We start from the raw sequence: 25,825 nt of genomic DNA on the forward strand, positions 1-25,825 counted from the left end.
AGACACCACATGCTTCAAAGAAAAGACTTCAAAGAAAGAAGCTAGAGCTGACCTCCTCCCTTAGGGCAGAGGGAAAGCTACCTTGGGGAGTGGGGGGGGACGGAGCAATTGACCCCACCCAGCTGTAAGGCCTGCAGACTACAGCAATGACCAGGAAAACAAGATACCCCCAAGGGTGCAATAGTAACATTTATATATTGGAGATTACCAACAGTTATTTCACTGGGCTTAAGGCCACTGGCGGGTGGGGGGGGTGGGGGATTCATCTCTGGTACTGTAAATCTAGCCGAGTATCCGTGGTCGGAGACATCACAGACCCTACAGAAGAACCTACTATTGCAGATATCCGAATCAATATCAGTTCCTTACGGTATCCTAAATATGTACCCTTCTATGATAACACACAGCTCTCACCTCTCATCAAAGCTGCTTTTTACAGCAGGCAAGGCTGCTATAGAGACTGACAACTAGTTAGAAGCAGAGTGAGTGGCCATGGGCCATGTCAGCCCCAACTGGGCCATCTACGACACAACTCTCTCACGGAACCTCTCAGAAGATGGGGACGGACGGGTAAGAGTATGAAGACCAAGAGGCCTGCTGCACAACAGTGTCTTCTAAGCATGGCAGGGATGCTGTTTTTAATATTCAGGCATGATGTCTGGGTTTTAATGCTAGCATTGCAAAGACAGAGGGACAGTGGAAAAGGATGAAGGAAGGAGAGAGGGAGGGAGGGAGGGAGGGAGGGGGGAAGAAGGGAAGGAGGGAGGGAGAGGAGAGTGGTGTGGAGAAAGAAGCCATGAATTCTATTTCACTTGACAGTTAAGACTTACAGGCTTACATGTACCATCCAATTAAGAAACACATGCTAGGCTTTGTATGCTGACAAATGGCTGTGGGGATTCTAAGAAATGCTATGTTGTGAAGTGGGAAAGCTGGGAAAATTACTTGAAGGCATGTCAGGTTGGAATTGAGTGTGTCAAATAGATGGTTGGGGGGGGCGGGAATGAGTGCTAGGCATCGGGGGAAACACAAGAACAAATTGAGTGATCAGGGTAAGATGCCTTGGACAGTGGTAGAGTAATCAGTGCCGTGCAGATCCGTGGTTTCCGAGCCGTGGGACCAGGTTTTACCCAGTCCCCTGGCTTTCTTCAGTTTTACTTCAAGTTTCTGAGTTTCTCACTTATTTTTATCTTGCAGATTATATTATATTACAGCATTCTGTCCTAATTTTTACATCCTTATGTTCTTCACTCCAGAGTGAGAACATAATTTCTTTCTTATGCAGATAAAGAGTGTGCTCATCTGAGGCGTGTGTGAATGCATGTGTGCATCTGCATGCTCATGTGTGTAGAGAGAGAACAGAGGCCAGCCTTGAATGTGTCATCAAGAATACTATTCTCCTCTGTAGCGACAGAGTCTCTCCAATTAGGATAGCATCCTCCTGCCTCCATCCCCACCCCCTGGCATTACGAACATATGCCACTACGTCTAGCTTTTTAGGTGGGTCTTGGGGAATTGAACTCAAGCCCTCAAGATGCAAGGCAACTGTTTTGTAAAGTAACTTCCTTCCCATTTCTTAATTTCCTAGCCTTTTCAGCTACTTGTATTTCTTAGGCCATTCTTAGAGGCCCAGGAAGTTGACCAGGTTGACAATGGCCAGGATACTTCAGTCCATGAATGTTTGTCACTTAGAAGGCCACAGGCAAAAAGACACTCTGACCAAGATGCATTTAGCCAGAGGAGAGGCCATTCTGCTTCTAGCCTGACTCATCCTCAGCTGTAACTGTAACTGTAGTTCAAAGTCTACCGAAATGGAGAAGATAAACTGACAAACGACAGCGGCAGAAACCCACACAGATCTTGAGACACTTACAACAGAGGGTAATGTGATCCGTTGATTTGTCTCCTTGCTCTGCCATTTCAGGAATGGTTTTGATCAAGATCATGCAGAAAAAGAGAAGAACTGAATTTTTATTTTAACCTCCCACTGCAAGTTCAGCACTGTTACTGCCTTTAGTGCTTGATATTCATAATTCAGGCCACCTCAAAATCTCCACACCAGAAAACAAAACACAAAAAGCTGACTGCCACCACTGGGAGAGGGCAGTTATCATTCTCAATGATAAAGATACCAACAATCAGGTGCAGGTAGGCTAAACTTGGAGTCACCGATAGATCTGAGGTCTGAGCCTGCCCTCTACCCTTCCCTGACCCCAATCTTACCACTAACTAGGCTTTTGGCCAAGTCATTTATTTATTCAGTGACCACTATATGTCAGATATGCTGCTTGCCACTGGGATTTAAGAAAACAATGTGGGTTAGGCCCTTCCCTTAATAAACTCTTAACAGTAGGCACGCTGGATGGAGGCAGGCATGTGAGAGAAGCCTTATCATCAGGTGGCAAGAGCTGTTCCAGAAGTCTGAGGAGTACAGTGTGAAGTACCAGTGAGGGCTCAATGCATTCAAACCTGCGACTGGAAAATGACAGAGCTCAGGAAAGTACTCATGGCAGAGGCGGCCTTGCAGTTCTAGGCCGCAACCTACTCAGATGACCGAAAACAAAAAACATTAAGCCTGACTGAACACTGGGCCCTGAAACAGCTTCATGAGAAGTGAAAGTGATTCAGGGGTCGCTGGAGTGAAATTGCTGAAAATTAGGGTCGATAAGTGATACTCTCTTTGAGGACAAGGAAGTAACATATGCAGACAAGTGCTAGCCTGAGGCTTCCTCCTCCCTTCCCCCAAACCCTGGTCCTTTTATTTATTTATTTTACTTTATTTGTAAATCAGTGTTGAGTATTGAACCTACTGGTCTTGAATATGATACCAACTTTCTAGATACCAGGATACACTTGTGGCCGCCTGTGACTCTTGTCATACAATAGGGTTCTCAATGTGGATGTTTGCATATCGCTTAACAAATGGCTCATGCCTGCTAAGGGCTGTAAAATAGGTTGTCATGAAGACTTGCTGGGCTAATGAACACAACTCACTTTAGAATAGCTCTGATACATGACCATTGCACTCCCTTGGCCACAGGAGGGAAGCTACACTCTTTAGGAAAAGGGCAGGATGTGGCTGCAATTCCAGTCTAGAACACAGGCCTCTGTAAATGTAGTTTTTGCTCTTCACTGGTATTTGTTGTCTCAGAGGCTTAATGCCTCTTACTGTCTGCTAACTTAGGTCTGGTCCTAGAAGCTTCTGGCCTGTGAACAATCTAATTTATGCCTAGAATGTGTTCATTCAGAGACTTACTGGTGCATAAGCTCATACTTTCTAGTTCTTAGCTCTGACTGGCTGGTTCAACTCATCTTCTCTGGAGCAAACTTCTTTCCGAGATGACACATCCAAACTGGCTTCTCTCTTGGCCTCTGACAGAATTGCTCTGCTTAGCTTCATACTAACTTTGGTGACATGTTCTAATCTTGCTCCTTCTCATTTTCTGGCTCTGTCACCTGTGTCTATCTTGTTCTCTTTGCAACTGTCCTGGTCAAAGTGCCTTTTTCCTGTTTCTCTCTGTGTCTCTCTCTCTCTGTCTCTCTGTCTCTCTCACATAGCTTCCTCTTCTCTCTTCTTATTGGGCGGATCCTATTCTGTCAAATCTTTCTCTAATTTGTCACTTTGTCTGACACTCAAGTAGACGTCACTATCAAACATGGTGCTTCCTTCTATTAACTAAGTTTACCTTCATTGTTTGGGATTAAAAGTGTGTACTAAGGTTGTGTCTGTATTCCAGCCAGAGCAACCATGTTGTGGGGTTAAAATTCTACTTACCTCCCTAGAAAGGATGGTATGTATACCTGGCATCAGAGTAAGTAAAAGGTACTATATACTTGGTGGCAGAACCCTTCCCAGTCAGGCATGTGGAGACAAAGGAATAGATCCAGATGGCAAAGTTGTTGACTACTTAAAATTGCTCTTAAAAGCACGGTCAGTGGATAGAAGAGATGGCTCCCTTCTTAAGAGTACTCTAGAGGAACAGGGTCCAGTCCTCAGTACACACCTGACTGCTCACAACTGTGTGTAATTCCAGCTCAAAAGGGTCCAATGTCCTCTCTTGGCCTCTGAGGGCACTAGGCATGAACATGCTACATAGATATACATGTAGACAAAATATATATATACATAAAGCAATAGTTAAAAAAACCCTTCAGAACAAAACATAACAGTGTCAGAACACTAGAGTCATGAGAGAATTCTGAGTGTGAGAAAACACCAAGAAAAGAAGAGTCTTGTGACTCTTCTCTTCTTTAAAACAGAGAAATGCTCTTGAAATGTATTTTTGTGGCCCTCCAGGTGCAGCAGGGAGTTTACTTTGGCTGTTGCTATTCACATGCTCCTATGGAAAAACATGTTTTCACCATGAGTGGCTTGGGTTTGTAATTGTACACATTACTCATGTGACTCTGCTTAACCTTCTGATGCTCTGAATAAAGTTGGCTATTACATGAGCACGTCTCATTTTTAGGCCCTGTTCTCCATATTCATTCGGCCTAGTAGAGTGGTAAACAGGTCAGGATGTAGCTGAAGTTCTACTGCAGAAATGTATTTCATGTTAAATGTGCCCTTGTGAACAGCTCAGTATCTTAAAACCTTTTTCTCAGATGTTTTAGTATTATGTAAATTTTTATATCACCAGGCCTGTGCTGTAAATGCCTTGACCTGCTGAGCCATTTCCAGGGCCCTACCACCCTTTAATTAAAGAATAGTTTCAAACAGTTATGAATTAGGAGTATATATAAATGTGTGTGTGTGTGTGTGTGTGTGTGTGTAGTCAGATGACAGCTTACAGGAGCTGAGGTTGTGCCATGTGTCCTAGAGACGGATCTCCGGTTTTCAAGCTTGCACGCACATTTCCTCGTAACTCAATGGATGCCTTGGTGGTGAATTGTTTTCAGTCGGGTCCTAAACATTAACTTTCAAAATCCCCAGTCAGGATCTGTGGGTTCAAGGAAGTTCTTTTCTTTACCAAAGCAATGGTGGCCTTATGGTTATGGGTTTTTATTCTCGTGTTCTGATGAGGTTAAGTTGTGTGAGGCCCAAACTGCTTGTTAAGCGAATCCAGTTTTGAATCGCACAAAAATGACTAGATTTCTCCACTATTCTGCTTGAAAAAACACAACTAACTGTTGGAGAAAGGCGACTCCCAAGACTCCTCACAGTAAGGAAGATGGCCAGCTCATTTCTAAATGGAAACTCCCAAGTGCCACAACACATCAATCACCTGACATGTAATCCGACTTCCACTGAGCTGGAATGTACTTTAAATGTCAGGCCTTTGGATGAAGAATGTCAGTTTAGTGGGTTATGTGGCAGAAATGCCTCAATCTGGAGCCCTGTGAGTGTCGGACAAACAGCTTCTCTTCAAACAGCAGAGAGAAGAGTGAACAGAGGGTTATAAGCTGAACGTCTTTTGCATAAGCACATTTCCTAATGTCTCTGCCCGTACCTCATTAAAAAGACAAAGAAAACAGCGCTGGAGAAAACATCATCAGGCCAATATTTGAGAAAATTGGAGAAATATTACACTATGGGTAGAGAAAAAAAAATTACATTTTTTTAGCTTAAGAAATTGGAAACTTCAAACACAGTTATTATTATTTTAAATTAAAAGATCTTGGCATATATTCCAGGCTGGCCTCGGATTCGTGGTTCTCTTGCTTCAGCTAGAATTAGCCTCGGGCTACCGAACCTATTTTCTATAGAGGCCAAGCTAGGCCTGATGGCGAGGCTTGCTCATAATCCCAGTACTAGGTAGGGGGCACAATGGCAGAGACAGGAAGATCACAAGTTTAAGGCTATCTCTGGTAGCTAATGAGGTCCAGGCCAGCTCAGGCTGTATGTGACTCCATGTCCAGGAAGTGGGCTGGAGCGAAAATCCTTCTCTTTGCACATTTTCTCCATTTTGCCATCCTTTCCACTCCCACATGCCCTCTGACCGAATTCCTGTGCCCATCCCGCAGGCATGAGACTCTTGCAGTTTATGAAAAGTGAGGCAATCGGGAGTTCTTTTTCCAACGGGCGAATCTTTTGTTCGGGTGGGGTCAGAGATTGCTGCCTCTGTTTCCAAACAGTCCTAAGTCTGCCGGCCTGGACTAAGGATCTGACCCTAACCTACTTTTTCAGAAAGGCTGAAAGCGAGTAACTAAGACTTTTGATGCTCCAGGCCACAAGCCAGCTGTGTGACCTTGGGCGACAGGGTTATTTCTTCTCCAGCCAATGGCGATTAATGATATTTAAAAATCTTAATATCTTTTTCTGAACACAATCGCACGGCTCCGACATTGTACACACAGGGCTTTAAAGCTCTCCCAAGTAATTCTTAAACCGCAGAACGCTTCTGAGAGCAAACATCCGGTACAGTGCGAGGACACCTGGGCTTCGCAAGTCGCCCTGTGGGAACCTGCGAGCTTCGCGCTGCTCCTCCGCCCACGCTCCGGGGAGCCTGGCAAACCGATCCTCTCCGGAGAGAGTCTGGAAAACTGGCTGAGACTCGAAGCGGGCAGCTTTCGAGAGTGGGTCACGCTGCTGGCGGCATTTAAGGACTCCAGAGCGGCACACACAATTCTAACCCAAGCAACCCCACCGATTAGCGTGGGTTCCACCTCCTTGATAACCCGGACCTCGAACTTCACCCCTAGCCCCAGCCCCCACGTCGGTGTGCCCGTTCCTCCTCCACGTGACACGGGCCGGAACCGTCACTTCCGGCGGCCCGGACAGCGCGCTTGCGCGCGGGGCTCGGCGCCCGGCTCTGCAAGCGGTTGGCACCGGCGCCGCGCCCCCCAACAGCCACAAGAGGCGGGCGACGTCGGTGTGAGCCCGGCCTGGACAAGCTGTGGTCTCCAGGGCGCGCAGGCCGCGGGGCCTAGCGCCACGCCCCCCTCGGCCGGCCCCTCCCTCTTCCCGGGCAGCTCGCGCCCCGCGCGCCAGGCCCCGCCCCGGCCCCGCCCCGGCCCCGCCCTCCCCGCTGGCTCTGCGGGCGCCGGGCAGCTGCAGCGGGCGGCCGGGGCTGCGCGCTCGGGACGCGCGGAATGTGAGGCGCGGCGAGCCGCTGCGCACCGACGCTCGCGCGCGCGAAGGGCGGCGACCCCTCGAAGACAGTCGGCCGCGCCCGGCGCTCCGCTGCGCGACGCGCGGGTCCGGGCTCTCGCCCTCGCGCGCCCTAGTGCCCTCCTGGTGCCCTCCAGCGCGCCGGCGGGACCATGAAGAAGTTCTCTCGGATGCCCAAGTCGGAGGGCAGCGGCGGCGGGGCGGCGGCTGGCGGGGCCGCGGGCGCCGGGCTCGGCGGCGGCTTCACAAGCTCGTCCATGGGGGTCCGGGTGTTCGCCGTCGGCCGCTACCAGGTCACCCTGGAGGAGTCGCTGGCCGAAGGTACGGGCGCGGCGGGAGGCAGGTGAGGGAGGCCGGGGTGTGGCGGCGGCTGCGGGGCCGGCCCGGCGGCAGCTGGACAGTGGCTCCGGTGTGAAGCCGCTGGCAGCTTCGGTGCGGGCACGGTTGCCTGCTTAGGAGTTTGAAATCATTCTCTGTTCTTCCTGGCGCGAGGAAAGAAATAGAAGACGTCCCAGTAAGTGATGTGGTGTCATGATTGGACCCGTGACTCATTAGGGGGTCAGATGGAGCAGTGCTGGGACACTGTCTGGCCGGTGTCCTGCATTGCTTTCGGGTCCGAGCCTCCCGGACTTCCAGCGGTGGACTCCGCTAGGGTTTGTTTCTGCTAAAAACCAAAACAAAACAGGACTCCCAAACCACTATATATGGCTATATGTATGCAGATAATATGTCTGTGTGTGTGTGTGTTTGTGTGTGTTTGTTGGCACGGTCTTCCAAGTTCAGTGGCTGCTTAGGGGTGGCGTGTGGGAGTAAACTTGAAGCACGTTTATCTTCGTTCTTTAGAATCTTCTCCACACAAGGTCCTGTTTTTGTCCTCTCTGTGTCATTTTGTTAGTACTTTAACAGGCAAAGTGGAACAGTTTAACTTTCCCATGTGAGGTTTTGGTGGCTCTTTTATTGTCTGAAGGAGGTTATGACAGCGTGTAAAAGCATAGCTAGGGAAAACAAAGTTTACTCCGTGTTAAAAAAAAATTCTTGACTTTAGTTTTGTATCTCTGGTGTAATTGGTTTGTAGAAAATACTTTCTGATTTCTTATTGCATGCGTTGACCTCTGAAGTTTTGAATGTGGAATATTAAGAAATATGTTGAAAACATCCCTGAGAAATAATCTCTTGTTGATATGTATGTGAGTGACTTTTAAAAATAAGAATAAGAAAACCAGAGACTGTAGGGAGACATCTTGATATTCTGTGTTGACATGGTTTGAAAAACAAGACAGCTTCCACTTGTAGTTTTGAAATTCCATGAACAATAGGAATCAGCGCAAGAAAGAGCTGAGGGCTTCTGTCTATAAAATAAAGGAAAAGCAGACTTACATTATCAGGGGTGTGTGTCTTGATTTTGTAGGCCACTGTTCACATTAACGGCACCCCCTTCTGAACCTTGGTGAAGTAGAGGGATGCGATGGCTAGATTTTGAGAAGGATTTCTGAGTGGTTTTGATAGGTTTGTTCCATTGCAAACTTTGCTAGCTATTGATTCAACAGGAATTTCAAGTGTGGACTAAGTTGGGTAGGTGTTAGCATCGGTGGCTGTCAACTCACCAGTATGCCGTCAGTTGTTCAGTAGTACACTGAAGTGTAGCTTAAATGGTGTTAGCCCTTCTCCCTGAGTTTCAGGTCTCTTAGTATTAAGAAAAGTACTAACATTTCATCAGTAGACTGTAAATCTTAATATAACCCTCACTCTGTTACCCCACACTCAGTAACGGAGCACTGATATCACTGTTACAGTGTTCAGTGTATATGTGTGTGTGTGTGTGTGTGTGTGTGTATGTGTGTATGTGTACGCGTGCATGTGCATGAGGACACACACGTGAAGGTAGGCCTGTCCCACCAGACTTGAGACAGTTCTGCTAAAGTTACTAGGCAAGCCTTGACTTTTCCATCCCCCTGCTTCAGCCTTCCAGTGCTGGGCTAGTACGCAGGTTGTTATCAACATGCCTGGCTTCCACTGACTTTTGCTTTAAGTGTTTCTGTTTGTTATCTGTGGTGTGTACCCTGTGTGTGTGCGCGCGCGCCTGTGGGTGCATGCATGTGTATGCCTGTGTACACTTATGTGCAGAACAACGTTGTCTTCCTCACTTGCTTTCCACCTTAGTTTCTAAGACATTGATTGCACTCAGAGCAAGGCTGGTAAGGCTGGCGAGGCGTCAGTGAGCTCCAGTGATCCACCTGTTCTCTTTTTCTGCTAGCATTGGGGGCCCCCAGAAGAAGGCCACAGTGCTCAGCTTTTACATGGAAATTGGGGATGGGATCTGAATTTAGGTCCTGATAAAATTGCTTGGCAAGCACTTTACCTTTTAGTTTCTGCCTCATTAAAATTTATTTCATTAATTGCTGGGTGTGCCAGGCAAGTGGATCTCTGTGGGTTCAAGGCTAGCCTGGTCTGCATAAGTTCTAAGACAGCAGGGTTACAAAGAGAGACCATGTCTCAAAAAACAAAGAAAAAAAAAACCCTATGAAAATAGGTACTTACTTGGCTTTAATGAGTGATCAGGTGGTAGGTGGAAGCAAAGGTTGAAGGAACTTTTATGAAAGATGGAATTTCCTGTGTTTTCACCTTGGCTCCTGGGTCAGGTTTAAATATCTAGAAGGCAGGGCCCTAGGCTTCTTTCTGATGAGCTGGTCTCTTAGAGCACACAACTGAAAGTCAATTCAATTTATTTTTCAACATTCTGCAGGATAGGTGAGATGCTAGGCACAAGTCTGGTCCACATATAAATATGATTAATCAAGAATTGACAGACTTGCTTGTCATTTGAGGCAAGTGTGTGTGAAGAGGCGTGGCATTCAGAGTGACCGCTTGTCTTTTCAATATACCACTCTCTGTCTTACTCTGTAATTGACTGTGTTCTACAAGTTGGAATGAACACTGGCTTAGCAAATACTGAGTCACTGCTTCCAGGGGAAATGGCAGGGTTAGATACCACAGAGCCTTGCTTCGCAGCATCCTGGTCGGCTGATTTATATGTGTGCCTATCCTTTGTGTTTAAAGACACCTTGTTTAGTGTCGTGTTAGTGATTCATTAGCATATCATATCTCTAGCTCAGGCCAAAATGAAGATTATCTCACAGGTTTTCTTTGTAGGAAAACCAGAACGTCTCTTGCACCTGTGTACTCTAGCCTGCGCCGTGCTCAGGAACATTTTTAAACACAGAGATCACCAATAAAAAGCAACTGAGAAGCAGATTACACCCTCCGCGGCTGGGAAAGGACCCTTGCTGACAGACAGTAAGAGAGCTAAAGTAGGAACATGCAAGTCAAGAGATTCAGTTCTCCGCCCATTCGTTATATCTGCAAGTGACAATAAGTGCCAGGAATAGGGACTTGGGGAGCTTCAGCAAGTTGAAAAACGCGAGACTGCTGAAATGGTGACTGGCTCTTGTCATACACATGTGTGCATGGATTTGAGTAGTACCTTAGCTGCAACCAAAGCATGTGCAGGGGCATACTTCTGTGTGCACTGAACTGTTGGTGCAGTTCTCTCTGTGAAACACCTTATGTTTCTGTCCTTCTAGTCAAGCATGTATATGCTTGAAAGTGCTTGGATCTCCCCTCTTCTCCCCCTTTCAGTTTCTTCTGGAAGTTTTTAGGACTGATGCCATAGCGAGGCATTTTCTTGTGTTTTCTCAAAAAGTGACTCAGTTTCAGGAGCTGAACTAATCCTGACTTAGAGCTTTTAATGAGGCAGACTCACCTGCCCGTCTTAGCGTGAAACGACATCCACTTGCCAAGCACAGATAACTCAGTGCAGCCTTTCAGCTCTCATTAAGAGGGAGGGCTGGTTTGCTGTCCATCTGTCCATCCCAAAGAAGGGTTTTGATGCTTGTGTAGGGGAGCAGGAAGAATGCTTGTTTGTTCAGTTCTGTTCTTTTGAAACAGGGTCTCCTGTAGCTCTGGCTGGCCCGACACTCGCTGTGTAGCTGAGTCCCAAAGTGTGAGCACTTGCCACACGCCACGCTCAGGAAGTTGGTTCCTGTGGATGGTTATTTTTTCCACCCACATATTTAGTGTAGAGAATGGCCTTAAAGGGGATGTCAGGAGTATAACACGGATGATGGGCTGAGCCAATTAATCTTGAGGTTACCTGGGCCGAATACTCATGGCACTGAGAGCATGGAGATGGTAATCCCTTATAATTGTATGGTTATGCTGCTCTCAGTAATTGGAGAATTACAGAAGTCTGTGAACGTAATGCCTTCTAAGCATTGGCTGTGTGGAGTGAGTGAGTCTAAGCTGAATATTAGCTGCTCCTCATTGTTAATTTTATAGGAAAGTAGTAACATATTGTACACTTAATTTTGCAGTAAAGGCAGTAGTAAATGATGAATTTGAGTATCTTACTGGAAGAAATCATCTTTGGCTACCCAGAGACTTAAGTTAATGTTACCAGGAGAGGACAGGAAGGATAGAAGAAGCGTTTCACAGAAATATCAAGGATTGTTGGGTTCCACGTTCGTATTAAGCGTGGCTCATATACAGGCATTCTCTAGCTCAGTAGGACCTTTAGTGTAATGCAGAAGACACATGTTAAAGAAGTAGAGACCTCTTGGTTAATGTGGTTAAAAGTGAAGAGAAAGCATATGGCCTTAGAGAGAACGGTTGAGTCTAGGGAACGAAGAAGAGCCTTTCAGCACTTTAGCAGAAGCCGAAGGGCAGGAAGGAAGTGTTGGCGAGTGAGCCGTGGAGAGAGGGCTATTGTAGAGTAGGCTGAGAAGGAGCAGGCCCTGTGTGAGGAAGGCCTTCAGGACCTGGAACGTGCTCAGAGCAGTGAACCATGGAGATGCTCTTGTTGAGCAGGTTCATGTGGACCGTGATGATGGGTCATGTTGGAGACAGCTCCAAGGTGGTGGTGGTGGGGGACCATGGTACGGGGCTTTGCTCGGCAGGCTGAGCTGGGGTTTTGTCTAAAACATAACAGGAAGATAATGAATAATTTAAAATGGTAACTGATTTTCCTACGGTCATACCGATTGCTAGATAGAAAATGGTTGAGAAATATGTAAAGTGAAGTGACTAAGAATGACAGAGTGGAGATTATAACATTAGTGTTCAAATGTAAGGGCCTTGGAGGGTCTGTTGAGGAGGGGAGAAGGGTCAACGTGACTTGCTTATACTATACCGCTCTTGGATGGAGGTAGCATTTGCTAATAAGTACAGGACACATTTGGGGAACAACTGAGCAGTTCCAGAGTTGTCTGAGAAGTATGGAGTTGATGCCTGGAAACCTGGGCTGTTTAAAGAAGGGGTGTGGAGCTGTGCTTGCTTGATCTGTTTGTGGGCCTGGCCGTCGCAGCCCTTGGTACTCCGCGACCCTCCTTCACGGTTTCACCCCTGGACCCTGCTCCAGCCTCAGTGTGCTGCTCTGCTTCTTGTGACTCTGTGACTCACATTGTTTGCCTGTCGCTTTACTTGGTGTAATCCCTGCTCCGAAGTAATGGTTATGGTAGCTGTTTCTTTCCTCTGGACACCTGTGGCCATTTGCTTTCATCTGTTGTATCACGTTCAGTCTTTTGTTTTGACATATGATCATGTTAGCCCTTAAAAACACTAAGATAGTTATTTATTGTTGGTCTCTTACCTCTCCTAGGAGATAGTAAACTTTGGGAAACTAGAAACCTCCCCCCTGCCCCCCCCCCCCCCCCCCGTTTCTGAGACAGGGTTTATCTGTGTAGACCTAGCTATCCTGGAACTCACTCTGTAGACCAGGCTAGCCTGCCTCTGCCTCTGGAGTGCTGGGATCAAAGGCATCTGGCTAGAAAGAATCTTAATTGCTGCTGTATGTACAAGTTCCTATACTCTTCCACTGCCATTCAACTGTGATGATGTTTTCAAAGTAAACGTATTTCATTTTATTCATGATTACTGTAGACTTGAGAGTGCTGGTGCATGCCACAGCACCCGTGTAGAGGTCAGAGTGGCTAACTTTTGGGAACTTTTTTTTCTCTTTCTTCCTTGGGACCTCGAAGACTCAGTTCTTGTGGGCAGGTGCTTTCACCCACTGAGGGAGCTCACAGCCCTGGATTCTGTTTCAAACCACATGTTTTTAATATAATTGAAGATGTAATTTGCAAGTTGAAAAGTACCAGTGAAGGGCTCTTTATTGGACCATCAAAATCTTTTACTCGGGCCAGGGGACTGTGCATTTTTTTTTTATTATTCTTTTTAAACGTTGTGAGGGCAAGTTAATTCCGAGTGTCATTTCACTGAATTGCTCTAATGTCAAGACCAGCCTGGGGTCTGTGCAGAATCCCCTCATCCTGCCCACATAGCTTTCTTTATTCTGCAGAGGTGGCTTCTGAGAAAGAAAAGCACAGCAAATGAAAGCAGAGAAAGGCACACCCTGTGCGCCTGTGAGAGAGTTTTCCGATGCCTGTGAGTGCAAAGGAGGAGGTGAGGTCTCCAGGACCCCTGGTCCTTGGCTGCTGTCCACTCGTGCATACCCAGTGCTTATAATTGTTCTTTCTGTGTTGAGTTAGATTCTTAAGAAACATTTCCTCCCTGAAGCATGGATTCAGTGTATGAGAAGACTGAAAATGGGATCATATGACATACCCATGGTATGCCAGAGGCTGGTCAGTGTGAGCAGAGCTCAGAGTCAGGCTTAGTTTTAAACTTTTTTAGCGAAAGCCTATCCTAGCCTTTTGACAGTTTGCTTTCAGAACAGCTGTCGGTTGACACATTGAATCCGCCTGCATCTTTATCTCAGGCCACCTAGTCTCTAGAACTGTGAGAAATGAATGTTTTGTTTATATCCCAGCTTCTTAAACTGTGGGTCACCACCCCATGGCTTATGTAACAGTGTGTGTGGGTGTGTGTGAGTGTGAAGAATTTTGGCAACAGTAAAAGGTTTCTGAATGACCAAAGACTAAAAATTAATTGGAAATCAAACGTGTAAGGCCTCCGGGGTTCTCTGGAGGCCTCTGTTGCTGTGGCTGCCTCCTCTGTAGCCTGGGATCTGAGCACAGAGCATGCACACCTTGCCTAGCGCATGCTGTTTTACCATGCAACATCACCAAACACCGCTTGCAACATCTTGGCTCCAGTGGAGAGTTGACATTAGGAGTTGCTTTTACTGAACACACTTCTCTGCTTTTCTAGAAACACAGTGCTTTAATTACAGAAAAACAAAGGGGTAGGATTTTCCTGTTGCCATTCCTCATATCAAATTAGTTTATATTTGGATTGTATTACATTACATTAGAATGTTTAAAAATTATTATTTGAATTGTTGGTTTGATTTTTGTTAAAAAAATGTTTAATGAATTTTTTTGGCTTGAGTCTATGGCAGACTTTCTGACAATTTCTGAAATGGCCCTAAACTCATGTTTGCCATTTTGGACTGAGCATTATTTGGGACGGTTTTCTCAACGTCAACAACTATAAAGTGGAAATATCAATCAGTGGACAAATATTGAAAATACTTTGTGTTCTAACAAATCAAATATTTAGCCAAGATATGATTCCTTATGTCTAAGCAAATGAGGACACTCACCGCATTAGTGCATGCATTTGCTTTTATTTTAATAAATGGGAAGCTGTGTGTGCCAAAGATTCCTTTACATTTCTGTACAATTTGTTGTCACTGAAGCTTGATGGGAGTATCTTTTTTGCATACTAAGTACCGTTCTTAGGCAGAAGGGGCTTATGGGTGGACAAAGCTTAAGAAGCCCTGGTTGGTCCATCACCCAGCCTGTGGTATGTTGATATAATTGGCAGGAGAGACCAAGACATTTCTGTTTTATTTATCTTGTATTGTTACATTTGACTGGAGTGCAGATACCTGTTGTTGTGTCCCCTGCCCCTTGTTAAAATTGGGTATTGTAGGAGGCATTTATTAATACAATTTTTTACTGCAAACCTTTTGTTTGCTCCTGAAACCTGTCTCAACCTATGGCCCTAGGTGTGGCATCTGTTTCTCATGTGATAGCACTTAATTTTTTTCTGTTCCAATAAAAGTTTTTCGTTATTTTAAAATGTAGCCCAGTTAGGATTTGGCTTGTCCTCTGTTACCTCTACATGTTGTACTCACAGTAGGCATTCAGTGTGTTTGTGAAAAGTGAATCTTTGACTTCCACATGACCAGAAGGCCTAGTAAATGCTACCGAGAGCAGACCCACTCACTGGCATTTAATATGGCTGCCTGTTCCTGCTGGTTTGCAGCTAACAGTTGTTCCCCTGCCCCCTTACTCCTTTCCTTCACACTGCCACTGAGCCCCAGCCCCCAGCCCTGCTTTTATGTTCTTTGGTAGAAACTAAAATAGGAAGGAACTGGAAGAAGATACTTTATAATAGTGTAGGTATAGGATTAACTAGGTGGACAGAAACTCTGCATGAGATTGGGTTTTGAATTTTGGGCTTTTTTTTTTCTGTTTACTTGTTTAGTTAATTTTTGTTTAAGTTTTATTAACTTTTATTTAGGTGTGGCTTTCAAAACGTTCTTGCTTGAGGTCCCTTGACTCGTATTGCTCCACTAAAGGAAGTCATTACTGTGGTATATTAGGAGCTGGGTGGTTCTAACTGGGCAGTGTATAACTCTTCTTACGGCAGAACCCTTTGGAGACTGGTCAGTTGCATGTGGCCATCTCTTGGGTGGGTGGGTGGGGGGTAGCACCTAGGCTTAATTGGATGGGTGGCTGAGAGGGTAAGAGATCAGGAGGAAGGGGAATATCTTTTGAGGCTCTCCTCTAGCTTTGGGACTCCTTATTGGAGCAGGCCACATTGGAATTACTTAGTTCTATCTTACCACCTTAGTGGGTCTTGACTTTTCCTTCAGATTAGGACATTTGTAATCTTAGCACCAGGTCAGAGAGAACAACCATGGTGTATATGTTTTGTTCATAGCACAGAGCACAGCATCATTAACTTGACATTCTTCCATACTTGATTTCTAAGAAGTAAAAGAGTTCTGACCCCCCCCCCCCCCGCCTTCCCTGCCTAAATGCTATAGTTACCCATTTTCCCAGGGGCTTGTTGGCTAGATCTTTGTTAGGACTGGCTTGGACTTTTACATTCTTAACTGTCTTCTTGTGACTGAGATTATCAGTAGGCTAGATTTGACTGTTCACTCTGGAATCATTAAGATATTTATACTAAAGTCGTTAAGCAAAACAGTGAAATATTTCACAACTGAATCCTGTGAAGTGTTTCCCTAGGAAGTGTGATCTTATGCAGTGACTCACTTTCATTCTGTGACCTGCCTCATAGACTACTGCTGAATGCTTGTTAGTGTCCTATCCTTTGTGTCAGGAAAGTGATGATACAGATTTAACCAGGAGGGTGCATACTTTTTGTTTTTAGTTTTTTTTTTTTTTTTTCAGAATTAGGGTAAATACACGTGTTGAGCTGTGCATAACCTTTTGATGATGTCTTCTGTGATGACTAACAACTTTATAAGATAACTAATTGCAGTAATGTGGATATCAAAGTTTTTGTGATGCGCGCACGCACACACACACACACATGCATATATGGTCGATTAACATTAGGAGTATAGTAAGTTCTGAATCTCATTAGTATAGTGCTATGGTTAATTGATCCAACCTGCCCAGTTCAAATCTTCACAAATAGTCAATTGGACTGATAAGTATTTGGCATTTAAAAAAACCTTTTATCAAAATACTATTTATATATTCCAAGTGAAAAACTTCAGAATCTCAACCCAAACGAGTGTTTTTTATTTCTAATCTAGTAAAGGTAGTGCTATAGTTTCATTTTTGTGCTGACTTTTTATGGGAAGGATGTAAAGAGAAGAGGGGGGAACCTTGGGCTCATGGTTTCAGGCAGAGTCAGACAGCCTGTGGCCCCTGACTTTGTTTCTGGGCTGGGTGAGGTGGAGCCGTTCATCTCAGAGACACAGAAGGGTGTGGGACCTCAGGCACAACCCCAGTGCTCACTTCTTCTGTATACATCACCTCCCAAGAACTTGTTGAATTGTGTGACTATAATTCAGTGTATTAATCCATGGGTGATGTCAGAGCCCATGATTCAGTCACTTCTCAGTGATTTCCAGCTGGGTCAAGTCTTCAACATGAGCCCTTCCCTTCCCTTCCCTTCCCTTCCCTTCCCTTCCCTTCCCTTCCCTTCCCTTCCCTTCCCTTCCCTTCCCTTCCCTTCCCTTCCCTTCCCTTCCCTTCCCTTCCCTTCCCTTCCCTTCCCTTCCCTTCCCTTCCCTTCCCTTCCCTTCCCTTCCCTTCCCTTCCCTTCCCTTCCCTTCCCTTCCCTTCCCTTCCCTTCCCTTCCCTTCCCTTCCCTCTTCTTTTCCTCTTCTTTTCCTCTTCTTTTCCTTTCCTCTTCTTTTCTTTTTAAAAAGTACTTCTTATTCATACTGGAACACTTATTATTTTTTTATTATCTTATTTCAATGGTAGTTTTTGAATCTATGCAAGTAACCTAGATATGGTAGCTCATGGGGGCCTAGACTTAAGAGGGTGGTGCAGGAGTATTGCTTAGAATTTTATTATGAGATCCTGTCTTAAAAAGAAAAACAAAACAGAAGACAACCCTCCCAGGTGTGGATTTTCTTTCTCTTTTTTTAAGATTTCTTTATTCATGTATTTTGTATATGTGAGTGCTCTGTCTTTAGACACACCAGAAGAGGGAATCAGAGATTCCATTACAGATGGCTGTGAGCCACCATGTGGTTGCTGAATTGAACTCAGGGCCTTAGTCAGTGCTCTTAACCACTGAGCCATCGCTCCAGGGTTTTATTTATTTATTTATTTATTTACTAACTATGTATTTGTGATAGTTTGATCCAAAGAAGATGTAGGAAGCACATTTATGAAATTTTTTCGTTGTTCAGAATTAGATTTTTATGAATGTCATAAATTTGTAGACCAGGACACTTTGATGCGTACATGAACAGTTTGTTTGATTTTGCATCCCAGCACTGCTGTTTGCTGGAAAGCTGCAGGCATCTCAGAAAGTTAATGTTGCTGTAACAGGCGACCCAAGAGGACAACTTAACAGAGACTTGTCTTAGCCATGGCTTCCAGGACAGCAAGGGGACAGAATAGCAAGGAACGTGTGCTGCAGCAGAGTGGCTCACCTCGTGCTGCACAGAGCCGGAGAGAAGGGGAGAGCACAGACTAGGGGTGACCTGTAAAAGCACACCCTCATAGGCCTGTCCCTCCCTGCCCCGAAACCTCAGCACCTCTGAACACTGCTAATAGCTGGGGACTGACTACGAAACTTACCCGTTTGGGTGCAGCTCATATTCAGCCATGATGGATGATGTGAAGTCAGGTCTATTGATTTTCACCTTTTGGAAAACTAGAGATAGGATTCGTGTCTGGTGTATAAAATCCGGAATTAATGATAACATATCAGTCTCCTTTTGAAAATGATCTAAACATTGTATTGAATAGAATTAGTATTGTCGTCAGATTTTTCATAATTGAACTGCTTATTTAATTTTAGTTCCCTCACTTTTAACTGCGGGAAGGGAAGTAGGTGATGGAGCCCAGAGTCACAGTGCTGGTGTTGGTTAGAATGTAGCTCGCCCTTAGACCTCATGGCTCTACCCTAGCACTTCCTCTAATGTGAATGCCTCGCATAGGCCCTGTGCACATACAGCAGGCCTCTTGATGAAGACGAGGACTTGCTCGTTGGTGTCAGGAGGCTGGAGGACTTAGGTATCTCTGAAAGACAGCTAGAGTTTTTAATGATGGAGGACTATGGGGGTGCAATACTCTTATTTTTATCTTGAGTTTCAGAGTTAAAGGCTTGTTTATTCTTTTTGAAGATCATCAAATCAGGTGCTACAGCTTTTGAGGCAAGACTGATTAATTTGGAAAGTTTAAAATGAGTTGATTTACAATTCCAGTGGGTTAGAGGTCCATAGTGGCAGGGGAAGCGTAGCAGCTGGAGAAGGACGCTGAGAGATCACATCTCAGCTTCCTTAGGAAGCAGGATGGGGGAAGGTAGAGGGAGAAGGGCCTGGTGCATGGAACACACAGGAAGTAGTGTGAGGCTAAAGACTCTCACCCCCGACCACCCCATTGATGTACTTCCTCCAAACAGGTTCCATAACTTTTCAAACAGCACCAACAGCTAGGAACCAAGGGGTCAAACACATCAGCCTCTGGGGGACAGTTCTCATTCAAACCACCACACCCGGCTTCCGTTGAATTAATCTGTAATTCTTCTGCTAGAGAAGTTCTGCCCTACATGAGATAATGTACCCAGGCTTTTCACGGTACACCATGTAGAACTGCACCAGTTTTGTCAGCTGGACCCAGCAAAGCAGCGCCTAGCAGAGCCTATATGGAAACCCCTGTCCCTCCCTTCAGCCACCGAGAAGCACTAGTCTGTTTCTAGGAATCTGAGCAATCTAGACACTTCCCAGAAGTAGAAGCAGATAGCATTTGTCCTTTCATACCTTGCTTTCTTAGCGTCATCTCTTCAGGACTAGTCCCTGGTATAGTTTGCCTCAGAATTTCATTCTTTTTTTTGTTGTTGTTATTTGTTTGTTTGTTTTTGTTTGTTTCTTGTTTTTTTTTTTTTTTATTGAGATAGGGTTTCTCTGTATAGCCCTGACTGTCCTGGAACTCACTTTGTAGACCAGGCTGGCCTCGAACTCAGAAATCTGCCTGCCTCTGCCTCCTGAAGGGTGGGATTAAAGGCGTGCGCCACCACGCCCAGCAGAATTTCATTCTTTTATCTTTTATCTTTTTTTTTAAAGGTAGGGAACCAGCTTGCCTAAGCCTCTCAAGTGCTGGGATCACTGACCTGTGCCTTCAAAACCAGCTCCCCATCCTCTTAAAGTCCGGTGCTGCTCCATGTGTATAAGTTATGTCACATTTGGGTGTCTGTTCACCTGCTCATGGACATTTGGGTTGTTTCTACCTTAGGCTGTGTACTGGCTATTTTTGTGTCAACTTGACACAGCTGGAGTTATCACAGAGAAAGGAGCTTCAGTTGAGGAAATGCCTCCATGAGATCCAACTGTAAGGCATTTTCTCAATTAGTGATCAAGGGGGAAAGGCCCCTTTTGTGGGTGGGACCATCCCTGGGCTGGTAGTCTTGGGTTCTATAAGAGAGCAACCTGAGGGAGCCAGAGGAGGCAAGCCAGTAAAGAACATCCCTCCATGGCCTCTGCATCAGCTCCTGCTCCCTGACCTGTCTGAGTTCCAGTCCTGACTTCCTTTGGTGATGAACAGCAGTATGGAAGTGTAAGCTGAATAAACCCTTTCCTCCCCAACTTGCTTCTTGGTCATGATGTTTGTGCAGGAATAGAAACCCTGACTAAGACAGGCTGCAATTGCTGTGTATATATGTTGATATGTATACGTGTATATGTATACACACACACACACACACATATATATACATGTGTGTGTATATATATGTATACACACACACACATATATTGTATGCACGAATGCATGCATGAATCCCTAGTTGTACAACTTTTTGTTATCTATCCTGTGCCTAGTTTTCGGAGGCTTCCATTCTGCTTGTCATAGTGTTTGTACTGTTTACAGTCCCAGCAGTGCACAGTGATCCCAACTTTCCACCCTCCTCGTCTGTCCAGTACTCGGCCATGTTCTGTGATTTTTGTGAGCGTACCCTAATGGTGTGTCATGGCTTTCATGCACATGTTCCTAACTATTTGTGATTTTGAGCTTCTTCTCATTACCTAACTGGCAATGTGTTTCATATCATTAAACGACATGAGAAATGTGGCTTGCTTTTGCAGTGTAATGGTGAATACATGGTGAATAATTGAGAAAAGGCTTTCGGAATCCTGCCTTACGGAATACCATTTTTATTTGAAGGCATGGCTGACAAACTGATTATGCATTTAGATCTGGGTTCTGGCAGCCAGTTCTCTCAAGTGCTGGAGTGAGTGTCATTTAGGGAAAACAACTGACAGGTGTTATTAATGTTGGAATTTGAACTTTCAAAAAACAATTATAACCCTGGAGAACTTGTATCTGCCATTATAACGTCGACAGCCTCATTACTTTAATGACTGAGGGGACAGGTGATATTAACAAATGCAATTTAAAAAATTGTATAATGGAACAGCTGTATAGCTTGAGCTGTATTTTCCAGCACATCATTTACAAAGCACACGATTAACACATGGATATTAAATATAACAGCACAAAAAGTCAGTGATAAGGTTTCAGATGCCATATTGCAACTGGTCTTTAAGAAACAAATTGTTAGTGTTTTACCTGAGTAGGAAAGAATAACATACATACATATATAGATAGAGAGATAGGTATAGATATATACAGGTATATACTTATATATAATTTTCTAAGAAGACTATTAAAAATAGTCTTTACCTACATCTGTGTGAAACTGAATTTTCATTATATACTTCATGCAGCCAAAATAATGTTACAGATTTACACATATAGGCCTAGCACTAGTAAGAATCTTTTTTTATACTGTATGGTAAAGCTGTCCTGGGTTAGGAGCTAGTGGTCACAGGTGTCTGCTGGCTAGTTTGGTCTGATACATATGATATGCATAAAACACAAGATTTTAAAGCTTTATTATGAAAAATGTAATATATATATATACACATATAATATTTATAAATATCTATAAATGTATATTCATATTAAACATATGTATGTGTGTGTGTTGGTGCCTGAGATTGAACTCAGGGTCTCACATATGCTATATGTACTCTGTTTCACATACCTGGATCCTGATAGTTTTATAATATTGGTTATATATTGAAAGAAGATTATTTTATATATGTTCAGTCAAATGAAATATACTATTAAAATTAATGTTACTAATTGATATTTTAATGTAACTGTCAGAAAATTTAAGATTATATATGGCTTACATTGTGTTAGATGTGTGTTGTTTATGGCTGAGGTATTGTGTATTGTTGGTTGTATGGACTATACACTTTGCAAATGGTACTGCTTGTTTAGGGCTCACAAATACCTGCTCTGGTTGTTGTTGTTTTGGTTAAAGGATTTTAATAGTTGGTTTATTTCTTTATTTATTGATTTATTTGTATGTTCTTAAACTGGCATGGGACCAAAGAAACCTCCTTTCCTTTATTTAATTCCTTTGGGTAATTTGTTACAGCAACAGACAGGTGACTAACTCAGTCCATTAATTCTAAAAATGACTATTCTACTGTAGGAAAGAAAATGCGGGTAAACGTAGAGAAAATATCTTATGTGGGAGTGGAGGTAAGTTGAACTATTTGGCTGCATTCAGGCTCTGTGAGTGAGAGTTGTGAGGAGGGGCTCTGTCTGAGGAGCTGGCTGCTGTAGCTGTGTTAAAGTTTTTAGGACTGTGGCTTGGCTGCTCCAGCCTTTGATACAGTGTTTCTCAAACCCAAGGCTGTACAGCCGACCTGGGCTTATTAAGCTGCTGCTCCCTCATGGGGCCTGCGTTCCTAGCAAGGGTGAGGTGATGACACTGCTTCTACTGTGAAACCATGAGGGCCACTGTGAATACCCACTTTGTTATGGCAGGAATCATCAGTAGACAGGCACTGTGCAGAACTCAGAGATCTCCGCCTGCCTCTTGTTCCTGATTGTTCCTGTTGTGTCAGAACCATAACCAGCAACTCCCAGCAGCTCAGTCTTCAGGTTCATCTAGGTCTTTAATCTCAAGAACAGTAATTCTGTATTGAGGGGAAGACTTGAGGTCTATTAAGGATTCTAGGTGTTTCTTCACTGTTGGGAGTTTGACTGATATGCCATGAATACTGTGTAAAGGAGGAAATTGTTGTTCACATTATTAAGTATTCTTTTCTAGGAATAATCTCTTTTCCTCCTCCCTTCCCCCCTCAGTGTGTGTCTGGGGTGGTAGCAGCAGGGTCTCACACTTTAACTCAGGCTGCTCTGGAATGTAGCATGTAGCCCAGGCTGCTCTTGAGCTCATGCATCTCTTACTCAGGCACTCCAGGTGTGCTGAGATCCCGGGTGTGAGTCCAGGTGTGCTGAGATCCCGGGTGTGAGTCCAGGTGTGCTGAGATCCCTGGTGTGGGTCCAGGTGTGCTGAGATCCCGGGTGTGGATCCAGGTGTGCTGAGATCCTGGGTGGGACTCCAAGTGTGCTGAGATCCCTGGTGTGAGCCACAGACTCAGTTTGTCTTTCTCCCTTTAAAATTCATTCAGTGACGTTTTCTTCAGTTAGGTCCTGAAACTCCATAAGCTTAATAGCATATGTTCATATTGTGAGTGAAGTAACCTTTCATCATTATAAAAATCATGTTGATTATTCTGATCTTTGAGAGATCATAATTTGCCCTTGGTTGGTTGTGTAGTCTTACTTTAAGGCCTAAGAATCAAAGATAAAATGAACGTCCCTATCTAGGAATGTCTTGTCTGGATGTTTTTAATGGGCTAGTTTCTCTAAAGGTGACTCATGTTAGTAAAGAAAAATTTTAAGTCACAAAATGTGAAATTATATCATTTAGTGGAAGGAAACAAAGGGAAATGGGATGCCTTCTAGAAACCCAACCCGTTTCAGTCTCTCAGCTTTGTTGTATGGATGCTTTAATGTCACAGGATGGCTCAGGACGTAACTTCTAGATTATAGGAATAACGTTTTAAACTTAGTTTTATTTTCTTTGTCACATGTTACCTTCCTATCCTCTCTTAACCCAGTCTCTGGCCACCATTCTTTTTGTCTCTGAATTGGACTCTGATAGGAGTTTCAATAATTGAAACTCTGCTGTACTTGTCTGTCTGTGGTGGGCTTCTTTCACTTGATTGTGTTAAGACACATGGAAGGGTAAAACCTAACAACTATGCCATGTTACTTATGAGAAAGAGCACAAAAGCATGGACAAAGCAAAGTGGGTGTGCTTTACCAGCGCTAAGTCCTTGTGAAAGCAGATGCTGGTGCTTGCGGGGAAGGTAGGAAGGAGGAGCAGGGGCTGAAGGCCGCTCCGGCTCCATAGACATCGCTTCAGACTCATAGAGATCCACCTCTTCCTTCTGACCAAGTGCTGGCATTAAAGGTGTGTGCCACCTCACAGGTTATGGGGATAGTTTATAAATGTCGTAGTTGTAGACACTACACCAGTGAAATTGACTTGCTATGTTTCCTTTCTTGATTACTTTCTATGTCATAAAATAAGTTGTTTGATTCTGGAAATAATTTGCAAAAGCTGACCATGTTCCTTCCCAAGGGTGACTAAACCTGCCACTTAAGAAGTTTTAGGGAAGTCACAGTGAATTCTCTTACCCAGAAACCTTCACAGAATTTCACTGGACTTATTATTTAAAAACATATGTGACTAATTGGTCTTTTAGGTAAAATGCCTGCCTTAAGCCAACCACACATCGTTAAGATCCATGTCACTAAGTTGAGTGATAATTTATGCTTGGATACTCAGTGCTTTGATGACAACGTACCCTCTGCTTGTGACACTTGGCTCTGTTCAGCATGTTAATTGTTGAATTTCATTTTATTTTAGAAGTCCAGCACACACATGTTAGGTAATGAGGGCACATCCCAGCTGTTCCCTAGCCCTGTCTGAAAAGTTAACTAACTCTAATCAAAATGTTTCTATAAACTGTGCTCACACAGCTAAGAAATGGCAGTGGTATTATCACGGCTTTATGCTGGAACATTTGCAGAAATCTTCTAGTTGCCTAGAGAATTTCCCCATCCATTGTGATCCCCAGCCCCCATCCACCCAGAAGTTGCTCTATTGCTCTTGGCCTACTGGGGAAGATTGTCAGCCTAGCAGGGTCACACACTGTTGCTGCCTGCTTCTCCCAGCAGCTCTCGGATGTTAGTAGCATCTCAGGTGGAGGCGAGCTCTCTTGCTCACCTCTCTTTCTGTACATAGTGTTGTCTGGCTTGAGTGTCCCCTTCTTGTTCCTATTGTGACAACTGCAGTGAGTCCAGAGCACAGCTCCCACTGTGTCTGGAAGACAGCTTTCCTAAGTTATCCTCCACCTTGGCTCCTATGGTCTCCTGCCCCCTCTCCCACAGTGATCCCAGCCTTGGGATGAAGAGTGATAACAGATGGTCCAGTTAGGGCTGAGCACTCTGCAGGCTCTCATTCTCTGCATGCTGACCTGTTGGGAGTCTCTGCTGATGCCATCTCTTGAGTGAAGAAACTTCTCGGGGGAGAGATGGGCAAGGCACTGATGTGGGCTTACAGCTGTAAGTTAGTATTGTAATACTGTGTCAGCTTAGCAGAATGATGATAGCAGATTCCCCACGGCCCATGACCTACCTAGCCACAGGCTCACTAATAGGAATGGGTTCTAGCTTCCGGAGTGGGCCGTAAATCCAGTCAGAAAGTGGTTAGTTACTCCCGAGGATAGCCAAGGCCAAAGGGCTGGCGAGAAGCTGGAAATGTGGTGGAAGGGAACAGGGGAAATGGGTAGACTTGTTGGATACCTTTTGGAAACCTACCCCATCTTCTTTTCCTCTTTTTTTCTGTGCTGGGCTGGATTCCAGCACTTTGTACACGGTCCTTAACCTTTAAAAGCAGTTGAAGAGATGATTTAAGGATGGGGAGAAATACATGGAACAGGAGTGTTGAAAAGCCAGTTGGTTACATATTCCAATCCATTTCTATATGAGCTAGCATCTCCTTTTGGGACTGTGTTTTAATCACAGCATTTCTCCCTTCTCTTCTCTCCCTCCAGAGCCTCCCATATGCCCCTGCTCACTTCCCTTAAGCCTCATGGCTTCTTTCATCAGTCAGCTCTTCGATTCATCAAAATTCATGATTTAAACACTGTTGTAATATATT

The 25,825-nt window shown here is 44.5% G+C and overlaps 1 protein-coding gene across 2 annotated transcripts in view; it reads left to right on the forward strand.

Annotated features, from left to right (window-relative positions):
• The first annotated feature begins 6,983 nt into the window (after positions 1–6,983).
• Positions 6,984–25,825, forward strand: part of Bmp2k (BMP2 inducible kinase) — a 98,213-nt gene continuing 79,371 nt past the window's right edge. For both annotated transcript variants that reach the window (XM_021164002.2, XM_085836888.1), the window contains exon 1: positions 6,984–7,372. In XM_021164002.2, coding sequence (XP_021019661.1) covers positions 7,204–7,372 — 169 coding nt within the window. In that variant the 5' untranslated portion in view covers positions 6,984–7,203. The remainder of the gene's footprint in view (positions 7,373–25,825) is intronic.

The sequence above is a fragment of the Mus caroli genome, unplaced genomic scaffold (assembly GCF_978045245.1).
Source record: "Mus caroli unplaced genomic scaffold, Mus_caroli_1 scaffold_4, whole genome shotgun sequence".
Classification (NCBI taxonomy): Eukaryota; Metazoa; Chordata; class Mammalia; order Rodentia; family Muridae; genus Mus; species Mus caroli.